General features: G+C 37.4%; 1 protein-coding gene across 11 annotated transcripts in view; it reads right to left on the reverse strand.

Annotated features, from left to right (window-relative positions):
- The window catches only part of CPEB2 (cytoplasmic polyadenylation element binding protein 2), a 71,110-nt gene that overhangs the window by 2,200 nt on the left and 56,417 nt on the right, over positions 1-12,493 (reverse strand). For all 11 annotated transcript variants that reach the window (XM_049886493.1, XM_049886492.1, XM_049886491.1 and 8 more), the window contains 4 exons: positions 8,011-8,129; positions 7,638-7,752; positions 5,111-5,292; positions 1-1,810 (listed from right to left, as the gene is read on the reverse strand). The exon at positions 1-1,810 is cut by the window's left edge and continues 2,200 nt beyond it. In XM_049886493.1, the coding sequence (XP_049742450.1) occupies positions 1,583-1,810; positions 5,111-5,292; positions 7,638-7,752; positions 8,011-8,129 (644 nt within the window). In that variant the 3' untranslated portion in view covers positions 1-1,582. The remainder of the gene's footprint in view (positions 1,811-5,110; positions 5,293-7,637; positions 7,753-8,010; positions 8,130-12,493) is intronic.

A 12,493-nucleotide genomic window follows, 5' to 3' on the forward strand; every position in this document is an offset into this window, starting at 1 on the left:
TGTTTCCATGCCACTTTCTCAAAAAACTGCAAGCAAAGTCATTACCAAAATTCCTTCATCGAAATTAAAGAAAAACCAAAAACAAAACAAAAAACCAAAAAGGCAATCCTTAACCATTGAGAACAACAATGTTCCATGCAACAGTGACCCCAGTTTAGACAGAAGACCCCAAGGTACATAGGTCAAACATGTAAGCAAGTTTAAGCCAGATTTCACCATTGTCTTAAAGGTAAAATTTAATTTCATGCAACTAGCCATCTGTATATTTCCCCATCTCCATTTTGACTTTACTCAGGTTTGCTAAAGTTTTGCATTCTTCTCTGAAGTTCACTTTTTAAAGTATGGGTATCTTGTGGGTCTTACATTTGGCGACTGGTTATTAGCAGTGTGCTGGCCATCTTTGGTTTGTAAAGGATGTCTTAACCATGAACTATCAAAGGGGCTAAAATCAACTTTATTTAAAATTCTTGTGTTTTTCTTTTACTGAATCTTTTATCTATACTATATCACTGCACATGAATTAGAACCGCACATCACAAAATTGCACAGGGATTACAAATATTACATCCAGTCTGCATAAAATCGAATTCCACTACCGACCAGATCACAAAATGGCTGCACTCTCTAGTCTAAAACTAATTTGCATATTGTACACATGTAGGACAGTTTTTAAACTTGAAGTCACAAGAATGCATGCAAGTTTGCTTTTTTTTTAAAACAAATTTTATAATTTGTTCATGCTACCTAGATTCAAGAAAGCTTGTTTGAACATTTGCAATACCTCACCTCTTGTTAGTTAATAACGCTAGTGCATGCATATGGTGTATACAGGTAAGTAAACATGCATTTTTTTTTTTTTCACATTCTAAAACTATGGCAGTTTAGGCCATATTGTGCTGCCTGCATTTTATCTGCAATGCAGTGTGTCTCTAACGTTTTCAATCCCGTATTAATAGGTGGCATTTACACATAACACCTATATAGCAGCAAAGCTAATACAGCTTGTGATTAAAAATGTTTAAAAATAGCTAATAAATCAGATTATCTTGAGGTATTATTTCTTGCAAGTCAAAATGGAGAGCAAAAAATCAACCCTAATTTTTAGTTTATGTATACACTGAAAATAGCAACAATAAAAATAAGCATTTGTAGCAGACATATTCCATCTTCACTATTATTTTGCTACCTTTGGTAAATTACTGGGGCAGATCTTGAAGTTAAAAACCCATGTTTAGAAATAAGTGCACGCTTCACCCACTATATAGCAGCAAACTGTGTTGCCCCTATGCAAAACATTCTCATTATCTAATTTTCACTTTACATATAAAAATAACTGGAGAAAATACAAAAAAACATTTTATTTTTAACATGAAAATATCGCAAAAATTAGTAAGCCTGAGATGTAGGGTTTTGGTGAAAAACAAGAGGCTTGTAGTGTTTTGGCTGCTGATAAAGATGCATGTATTGATAGCTGGGGTGAAAAGCAGAAGAATGCACTTATTTCTTCTGCACGTCAGTATCTTCAAACATAGTAAGCCACATGCACCCTTTCCTTCCTTTAACAGGCGCCGGGTTGCTATTCTTAGTTCCAGCGGAAGTGGATCTGACGTGGGCGATCAGCACCTTCCTTTACCAATGGCTTATGGAACTCACGTCCTGCACGAGAGTGGATATTTGCCCAACAAAACTCACAGTAATACTGCAGGCAAGTGACATTGGCACAAAAGAAAGGAGCAAATTTCCCACCACAGCGTGCACCCTGGCATTCATCACACATCTGGTCATCTAGCACATATGGCTTTACCTCCACCTATAAAGACAGAAAACAGACAATGAATGAATGTGGTACATGTGCGTTGCTTTGCAGGTTTCTGCCTCATGGAGATTTCTTGTCTTTGGTGTAAGATTTTAGAGAACCTGAGGACAAGGTCTGTATTTTTACTTCATTTCCACAGAACCTAATAAAATGTCTTGTGCTCAGAAATCGCTTAAAAATCTAAAGTTATTGAAAATAATTTCTTAAATGCAATGATTTCAATTACTTTTTTTAATCCTAGAAATTATTTTATGAAGCTAATCTATTTAACTTAAAACAGACTTTAAAGATGGAAAATAGGGTCCCAAACATGATTTTATAATACAATCAAAGCCTATTTTTAATTAACAGTAATATACAACAATTAACTCTCAGATGTGTGAAAAGGAGTTTCGTCAATTCTTCATTTATTCTTACTTTCCATTATGTTGTTCTTCCTTTTTCACTTCAGAGGACCAAATGTGTAATACTCTGTTAATTGGATTCGTAACTATTGAAATAATAATTATTCAATTTGATGGGTAACACAATTCACTTCAGTCTCTACCAGAAGTGAAGTCATTACTTATGGAATACTGTACAAAAAAAAACAATGAATTACACTGCGCAGTGACTGGGTCCCCAGCTCACAGGGAGTTAGGAGCTAAACCTATCTCCCAAGTGTCTGAGCTTGAGAGCCTATAAAAGTAAGTTGAATAAATAATTTTAATTTTTTATTTAATTTTAATCCTCTCCCAGTAAGTATCCTGTGTGTCTTTGGGTTGTTAGTTCTGAATTTAATATGGCCTTTTAAAGAAGGAACCTGTTTCTCATATCACCTGCTCTGCACCTGAGTTGCTATTTAAGAATCAGTACTCCACCCCAAATAATTGGTCCTTCACAATCATTTTGCAAACAAGGAGGTATGAGGTAGGACATTGCAGCAATCTTTCCCTTCTGCTTTTGCACATTAAACAACCACAGTTACATACAATGTAAATAACTTCCTCTGTAACCATTTCATCTCTCTGCAAAAATAGAGGGTTACGTTGCTGTTGAGTTGATTCCAACTCACTGTGACCCTAGACAGAGTAGAACTACCCTATAGGGTTTCCAAGCCTATAATCTTTACTGGAGCAGGCTGCCACATCTTTGCCCCGTGAAACCGCTGGTGGGTTTGAACTGCCGATCTTTGGGTTAGCACCCAAGTGCATTATTTAGCCTTCAATACACTAATTCTAAGGCGCTCTGGTGGTGCAAAGATTAAGCACTTAGCCTGACGATCTGCTCCAGTAAAGATTATGGCCTAGGAAGCTCAATGGGGGCAGTTCTACTTTGCCACACGGAGTCACTGTGAGGTGAAAATCAACTTGACCGCACACAACAACAACACAGTATTCTCACTAGAGACCTTACACATTTGCTGTTCTACATAGTTGATTATCTTTTGTTAGTAAAAATTATACATATTTACCTAGCCTACAAATTCCTTAAAAAAAATAAACATGTCTTTCCCTCCCAAGTATATTTCCTAGAGCATCTTGAGTCATGGCTGTGACTTGGGAGACCCTTGATGAATGTTTATTAAACGACTGATCAAGCCAAAAAAAAAAATAGAAGGGTAGACTAGACCAGTGGTCTAAACCTTGGCTGTGCATTACAATCACCTGGGGAGCTTTCTAAGGGCCTGTTGTCCAGGATGCATCCCAGATTAATTACATCAGAATCTGGGAGTGGGGCAGGCGAGACAGGTGCCAAAAATCTGTGAAAGTTCCCAGGTGATTTCAATGTGCGGCCAAAATTGAAAGCCACCGGACTAGGAGTTCTGAAGTTCAAACCAGTTCACAAAGTTTACGTGTGGGTGAATAAAACACTGCCCCTCTTTTAAGATGCTTTTTTTTGGGGCAACATTTGAAGTGACAATGCACACTAAAAAGCCACTGTGCATTTATGAACTGAACCTATGTTGTACTGCTGTTGTTGTTGTTAACTGCCATTAAGTCGATTCTGACTCATGGTGACCCCACATGTACAGAGCAGAACTGCTCCATAGGCATTTCATGGCCATGACCTTTCAGAAGCAGATTGCCAGGCCTGTCTTCTGAGATGCCTCTGGGTAGGTTCCAACTGCTAACCTTTTGGTTAGTAGTGGAGCACCTGATGGTCTGAGCCACCCAGGGGCTCCATGTTGTTATACTTTTCTCAATTGGACTGGTTTGGCAATTAAATTGATGATTACTTCTAGAGTCCATGGCCTAGATAATTGGTATTTGTTAGCCACTCCCTCTATGCCCAAATTACTCTTTTAATGTACAAACAGCTTCAGAGAAGAGGCCTGAAGAAACTGTTACACTGGAAAAATATGTACCAATTCAAGCTATATCTACTAATTTGCATATAAAAAAGTTTACTTACCCCCTCAAGCTATAGTAGATATAGCTTACTAATTTGCATATAAAAAAGTTCACTCACTGCCCCCCCTTCTTAGTATATACATTATTTTAGGATACTTTGTAGCTATGGACAACTGTGACTATGCACAGAATTCAGTTTGAAAGAGATTTGTAAATGAACAATTGAGTTTTGTTCACTCTTCTTCCCTATTTTAGATGGCAATCACTCCTAAGAATTATGCAATAGGTTGGTTTTCAGATACTCATAGGCCTTCTTAAAAGTTCTTATTGTGATAACTTAGGCAACACTATTAAAGAGTAAATGTTTTAAAGTTTGGGACAATTATTTTAGGGAATGATACACAATATATTTTTATTTTAGATTTCACAACAAATAAAAAAAAGCCAACACTTACATAGCACTTACTATGTTCTAAGTGCTTCTTATATATGTGACTTGATCTAATCCTAAATTAAACTGTGAAATAGGTACTACGATTGTTTTCCATTTTATATTCGAGGACAGAGAAGCACAGAGAGGGTTAATTTGCCCAGGAGAACAGAATAAATGTTGGAAATGGGATTCAGTCCCAGGCAGTCTGGCTCCAGAGTACAAGCTCTTAAAACAAGCTCTGGCTCCATGGTTAAAAAACCCAAAATCTATTGCAGTTGAGTTGATTCCAACTCAACCTTATTGGCTGATAAAAAATTTGAAATGCCTTTAAAATGACATTTATATTTTTTATATTATACCTACATTTTAAAGTATGTTCAAGAATTCTATATTTCAAGGGTATTTTGATGCAATGCTCTTTAACTCCAGAAGTTAAGTCTATAGAAAAATTAATACTGTTTGTATTACATTGTTAACTCCTTTGGATCACACCTTATAAGGAAGGTATTTTTACAGTATGTAACTTACGCGCTTATCAATATCGCCGTGCTGAAGTTGAACAAACCGAGCACTAATGGCAGCAATATAGCTCTGTTGATTAGAGAAAGCAACTCGTCCAGCACCTTTTGGGTATTTTAGCTCAGGATCTGTATCAATTCCTGCATAACAAACTCCACCATATAGCCGGTCCATTATCATAGCAAGTTCCACTTCGAAAGGAAAAGAAGTTCACATCAAATGTGAGAGAACACAACAAATCAACAATTTCTAAGTACTTTTAAAAGTAATGGTGAACAGGACAATAATATTTGAACAGCAGGAGACAGCAGAAAAGCGTCAGTTGTTAAAGGAGAAGCTGGGATCAAAGAAGCCCCCCCTCCTTCCCTTTTGGTTTAGATAGACTCACCACTGCCACATCTACCCACTTACAAGCAATGAACCCACCACGCACTGTCTTGTCTCCTGGTACTGTAAACAGTTCACCCTCTTTTCCAAGTCTAGCCCTCTCATTTATATATACAGGTAGTCCCTGACTTACCACCCATTCAAATTAAGGATGAACTGCACTTACGACCATCCTTTTTTTGGTACATCTAATTGTTAGTAACATGTACTACATGCAGTGTTGATGTTATCATTTCCATGCCAACCCCCAAAGACAAAGATATTGATTTATAAGGATACTGATAATAAAATGTAATAATAATGAAAACTAAAAAAAATGAGGCATTTGACTTATGTCAGAACTGACTTACGAAGGAGTTGTGGGAACGGAACCCCATAGTAAGTTGAGGATTACTTGTACTAGGATCTTATGTGCTCTCACTAAAGAAAGACACTGCTTCAGCTATTCTCCCCTCTCCCTTCTGCATCATCTATTTTTCCCTGTATGCTGGATTACTCCCATTAGCATACAAGTATACTGTTATTTGCCCCATCTTTAAAAAACAAAGCAAAACAAAAACTCTCTCCCCTCTCAGCAATTGCTCCATTTCTTTGCTTCCTTTTATAGCCAAATTACTTGAAATTATTTTCTGTACTTCCCAGTTGCTCTCCTCCTATTCTTTGTTGGACCCGCTATAATAACACTTTCACTCTCTCCGCCCCACTCCACTTTAATTGCTCTTGTCAAGGTCACCTTCCTCACTGCCAAGTCCTATGGTCAATCTACCTATCAACAAAATTTAACATAGTGAATCTCTCCTCCTCTTGAAATATTTTCTCTACCTGGCTTCCAGGATACAATATTCTCCTAATTCTCTTTCCACCTTACTGATAATTCATTGCTAGTTCCTCCTCAAAAAGTTTCTCCACTTTTTAATGTCAGAGTACCTTAAGTTCTAGTCCCCTTAGACCTCTATGTACATTCATGGCTTTAGTAACTTTATCCTGTGTTGCGGCTTTAAATATCAAGGTCTGTTGTTTGAACTCACCAGTGGCTTCATAGGACAAAAGACCTGGTGACCAATGCCTGTAAAGATTACAGCCTAGGAAGCCCTATAGGGCAGTTCTACTCTGTCCTATAGGATCACTGTGAGTCAGAATCCACTTGATGACACACAATAACAAGTACATTTTCAGTTCCTAAATCCTTACCTCCACCCTGAACCTCTCCCCGAGACTCCACACTCATATATGCAATTTGCCTATGGAGCAACTCATATTAGTAGCTAACAGACACTGCAACACTCAGGGTGTTCAAAATGGAACTTCTGATCTTCTTCATTCCATCAAATTTCCCCCCATGAGTTTTTGCCTACCCAGTTAGTGAACATCAAGAAGGACGAAGTTGCCAAGATGCTTGGTGTTATCTTGACAGTTCTCCCCCCACCCTCCCCCACTGCATATCTAACCTATAAGCTCCATTTTCAGACATACCTAGAATCTAGTCTCTCTATAGCCATCACTAACATCCTGTTCCAGGCTATCATTTCTTATGTGGACTATGGCAAGAACAGCCTTATCTACTTTTGACTCCTCATACCCACCCTAACATTTTACTCTCAAAACAGCAGCTAAAGTGATTATCTTAAAAAGCATATTGAGTACCAACAGCTTACTTGAAATTTGTATTTCAGGGCTCTGAGTGGTACCAAACCCACAATCCTTCCTCAAGATCTGTAAGTCTGTAATTATGTTCCTATAGGACATCTTCTGCTTGATCTCTGAGTCCTGATTATTGATGGTCACTCACTCAACTAAGCCACTACTTTATTTTATAGCTAAAACACAAAAACAAACAAACACCCAAAATTCTTATACCTAAAGAAGATCTACTTAAGAAGTCAGAAGTATTCAAGTAGATTCTTCTCACAGAGGCTACTTGGAGTTAGTTATTAATATTGCTAGATGAGTGTACACCCTCCAGTTATTTGAGAGTTTCAAGAAAGTTCTCAGAATCTGTCTCGGGATTCTGAAGTCAGCAGCCACTGGAGCATGAGGTATCTGCTCCTCCCCCACCCAATAGTGCCATGTACACAGTAGGTGTTTACTGAATTCAATAACTCACATTTAAAAGATTTTTTTAGAAAATAAAATTTAGTATTCTACTTACCAGCCCTTAATGGCCTAGGAACACCTCCAACAAAAATTGTTTTTCGGGGATCCAAAGGCTGAGAACCATCCATCACAAAATCACTGTCACTTAAATTCCAAGGACGGATCTGAACCTATGAAGAAAGTTACATTACTGCATTGGTTCTTAATATATTGATAGCTTATGCTGTCCTTTTATTCAAAATTTTAGATATGTGAATTTGGAAACAAATTATTACTTTTAATATAGGTACTAAACATAATCTCAATGTTTTAAAACCTGAACTCTTAACATGGTAGTCTGATTATTTCTTTATTCGTTAACAATCGTTTCAAGAACAGTTCTGGAAAGCTTGTGTTTGTATAATGAAGACAAGGTAGGATTTACTTACTGGCTTGTCCTTGATAGTAGGGCTAGAAACACATAGATAGAGCTTTCCATCTTCTTCAATACATGCATCAATTAGTGCCTGAACTGAGCTCTCTTCTTGAAAGAGAAGGAATGCATAGCCTGTAACAACCATTCAAAATGAAGCAATATGTCAAGGTAAGGTAAATTTCAGGACTATTTAGAAATATATGGTTTTGAAAAAGAAAAAAAAAAACAACCTATTAAATAGGACTAAAAACATTATACCTTCTATAGGAAAACACAATATTCTATGGAACACATATAAAAACAGCAAAGCAGTTAGCTAGTTTATATAGAGTGTTTATTATCAGGTACTGTGCTAAGAGCTTTACGTGAATTATTTCATTTGATTTCACAACAAGCTTATGGGACTTTAATCCCACATTACAAAGAAAAAAATAAAGTACCAAAAGGTTCAATTACTTGCCCAAAGTCAATCACATAGCAAGTAGTTGGCTGGGCTTAATTTCAAACCCAGGTCAGTCCCAAGGTCTCCCATGCTCATTCTAGCAGTAATGCTGCTTTCTTGAAGAATTTGGCAGAATTAACAAGTTGAAAATGATAGGTGCTGAAATTTCCTATAAATGCCCTCAGGGTAAAACAAGTTATAGAGCATACTTTTGGACTAGAGACACTTGGAAAGACCCAGGAATTTTCATAAATAGAATGAAAATTCCACAGTTCCCCTGATGATACTAAGAAAACTATTTTAGGTAGGTTGTAATAAAATAGGTTCCTTAAGCATGGGTCAGGACTTTAGATCAAGTCTCAACTTGGAAGAGCAGCGTAATTCAAAACTTTTTAGGTCAATTTTTCAAATAGCCTGGAGACTACGTTTGAACTTTGGGTCCAAGCTCTGGCTTAGATTGCTATACTGTTGGGAAACATGCCCTTCCTCCTTTCCTTGGGAAAACACAATTGCCAATCTCTAATCAAAAATCATGCACACAGCAGGCAGAATAGACTTTATTAGAATAAGGGATCAAAATTTACACTGCAACTTTACTATTACGTGATTATTGTCAGCAGCTGATAACTATAACTGACTTAAATATTCTTTTCCTCACACAATTTCTACACAAGTAAATGTACAGCACTATAATCTAGTCCCAGTATGAGGAAGCCATCAAGCAAGCCAAGCACGTCTGTTCCACCATACAATGGGAAGTGTTTAGCCATCTGTAACTTAGAACTCAAAAAGTAATTTATTGTCAACGATGGCTTTTATGCCACTTAGTCTGATATGACACAAAAGTACTGTTTCAAAGAAATTAAAACACCTGAGAACATAAATATGCCATCAAACCAACCTACACAAATACAAGCTTCCAAATGTATGATTATGCAAGATTTTAAAAAAGAAAAAATATACACACACATATCTTAGACCTTTTTAATTGTGAGAAACAATTAAAAATCCTTGAAAAAAAATAAAATAGAAAGTCAAGGTTGGTTTTAAGTGAAGGTTTTAAGGTTTAAGATAGAAGCTAAGGATCTGGCACCTTGAGGGCTAATGGTGCACCTGACCGAAGCAATGGTGTTTTCAATAGCCTCATAGGCATGTGAAAGCTGGAAAACAAAAAAAAGACCAAAGAAGAACTGATGACTTTGAATTATGGTGTTGAAGAATACTGAATATACTACAGACATCAGAATAATGAACGAATCTGTCTTGCAAGGAGTACAGCCAGAATACTCCTTAGAAGGGAGGATGGCAAGACTTCATCTCATGTGCTTTGGGTGTGTTATCAGGAGGAACCAAGCCCTGGAGAAAGACATCATGCTTGGTAAAGTAGTTATTGTTGTTAGGTGCCATCCCGTCAGTTCCAACTCATAGTGACCCCATGTACAACAGAAACACTGCTCGGTCCTACTCCATTCTTATAATCATTGTTATGCTTGAGCCCATTGTTTCAGCCACTGTGTCAATCCATCTTGTTGAAGGGCTTCATCTTTTTCACTGACCCTCTACCAAGCATGATATCCTTCTTTAGGGACTGGTCCCTTCTGATAAAGTATGTGAGAAAAAGTCTTGCCATATTTGTTTCTAAGGAGCACTCTGGCTGTACTTCTTTCAAGACAAGATTGTTCTTCTGTCAGTCTATGCTGTATTCATTATTCTTTGCCAACACCATAATTCAAATGGGTCAATTCTTCTTTGGTCTTCCTTATTCACTGTCCAGCTTTCACATGCGTATGAGGCAATTCAAAACACCATGGCTTGGGTCAGGGGCACCTTAATCCTCAAAGTGACATCTTTGCTTTTTAACACCGTAAAGAGGTCTTTTGCAGCACATTTGCCCAATGCAATATGTTATTTGATTTCTGGACTGCTGCTTCCATGGGCATTGATTGTGGATCCAAGTAAAATGAAATCTCTGACAACCGCAATGGTAAAACAGAGGGTCAGCAAGAAAGAGGAAGACCATCTATGAGATGGACTGACAGTGGCTGCAACAATGGGCTCAAATAAGCTAAGATTATGAGGATAGCATAGAATTGGGCAGCATTTCCTTCTGTTGTACATACCACTGCTATGAGACAAAACTGACTTAACGGTACCTAACAACAACAAAGATCTGAGAGCTGTAACTATTCTGTAGTAATAAAGAGGACAGGAGATCAATTTACTAAAACGCTACTTTAATATTTTTAATGCTGCTTAATTCATTTCTGTTATTATTACTAGTCAAGAAATGTTTATATCATAACATTTAATTAAGCAACAGGGTAGGTTATGAGGAGCCCTGGTTGTGCAGTGGTTAAGCTCTTGCTGCTAACTGAATGGTCAGTGGTTCAAACCCACTAGCTAATCCAAGGAAGAAAAGACCTGACAATCTGCTCCTGTAAAGATTACAGCCTTGGAAACCCTATGGAGTGTTCTACTCTGTCCGATAGGGTCACTATGAGTTGAATCAACTGAACAGCAACAGGTTTTTATTGTTGTTGTTGTTGTGGTAGGTTTATTATGGCCTATTGAAGGCAAGTGGTTTGTGCTTGACTACTAATCTAAAGATTGGCAGTTCAACCCTACCCAGCAGCATCTTGGAAGAAAAGGCCTAGCGATCTGCTTTCGTTAAGATTACAGTCAAGAAAACCCAATGAAGAAGTTCTACTCTGTAACACACTGGGCTGCCAGAAGCCGGAATCAGACTCAATGGCAACTAACTAATAAGAATAACAAGAAGGCAAGTCATTATTCTTACCAAAAAATATACTGTGTAACAGTTTCTTTAGAACTTACTAAGCAAGCTAATAATTACATAGGGTGATCCTTATTCACAGCAAAAGAAACAAATATGTTTGTGGCTCAGCATTCGAGTCACTGCCTTAATTATAAGGCAGCTTCACCAACTGGATGCTTCTATACCAGTGTTTTCTAAACCATAAAAATGCTGAATTATGGCTATGACAAAAATTCTTGAAAAAATGAAGTTAGGGAACACTGATCTTTGACAATGGCTACAATTAACTATGACTGTACCAAAAGCCTTGATTTGCCAGGGCTATTTTTTTTTTCCCCTTATTCGAGAAAATAAGCTATAAAAACCACCACCAAAACTACAACAAAAAAGATGATGGCAACAACAGCAACTAAGACAACAATTACTCTGTTTCATTAGATTTGTTCCAACCAATCTTTCTAGCCTTGAGTCTACGATGCCCTTATATGAACAAATGGTTCATGCAAAAGTGTATATTTCCACCCAAACTAATTTTTTTTTTAAAGATTATATTTCAATTCCTGTCTCAAAATCTATTCAACTTCTTTTTATCTATCTAAAGTCCATAGTACTTTTTAGAATTAGTTCAAGACATCTCTTCTCCATGAAGCTTTTCTCTTCCCCACCTGCTTCAGGTCAAAGTAACCTCTCTATACTATACTATTTATTGTTGTTCATGTAATTTACTAGGGAATTATGAATCCTTGAATTATTACAGATAAACAGGTGAATAAAGACATTTTTACAGACTACGAGAAGAAACTGACATTAATAAAATGACCATATCATTTGTAAATTTGCATAAATATAAAACTGTAACTGTGATGAGTGCTGGGAAGAGACAAACATAGAGGTGGGAGAACCCACAACAGGAAGGTTTGACCTCATTAGGTGGTTCCTGAAAATTTTTCGTGAGGTACTGATATTTAAGCTGAGGTACAAAAGGTAAGTAGGGGATACACAGATGAAGTGACACAGGAAGATGTTCTAGGTTGAGAGACTGTCATACACAAAAGCCCCAAAGCAGGACAGAACGAGGCCAGCTGAAGGGACTAAAAAAGCAAGAAGTGTAGATGAGACGAAGCTAGAGATGAGCAGCAGGTGCTAAGTTGTACAGGGCTTTGCCAGCCACCCAAGTGCATTTTTGTCTGTATCCTACAACAAGAGAAGCCACTGAAAGATTTTAAGCAGGGGTGTAGGGGATACAGGTGTAAGGGAGCCCTGGTGGCTCAGTGGTTA

This window comes from Elephas maximus, chromosome 5 (genome assembly GCF_024166365.1).
Source record: "Elephas maximus indicus isolate mEleMax1 chromosome 5, mEleMax1 primary haplotype, whole genome shotgun sequence".
In the NCBI taxonomy this organism is placed as follows: domain Eukaryota; kingdom Metazoa; phylum Chordata; class Mammalia; order Proboscidea; family Elephantidae; genus Elephas; species Elephas maximus.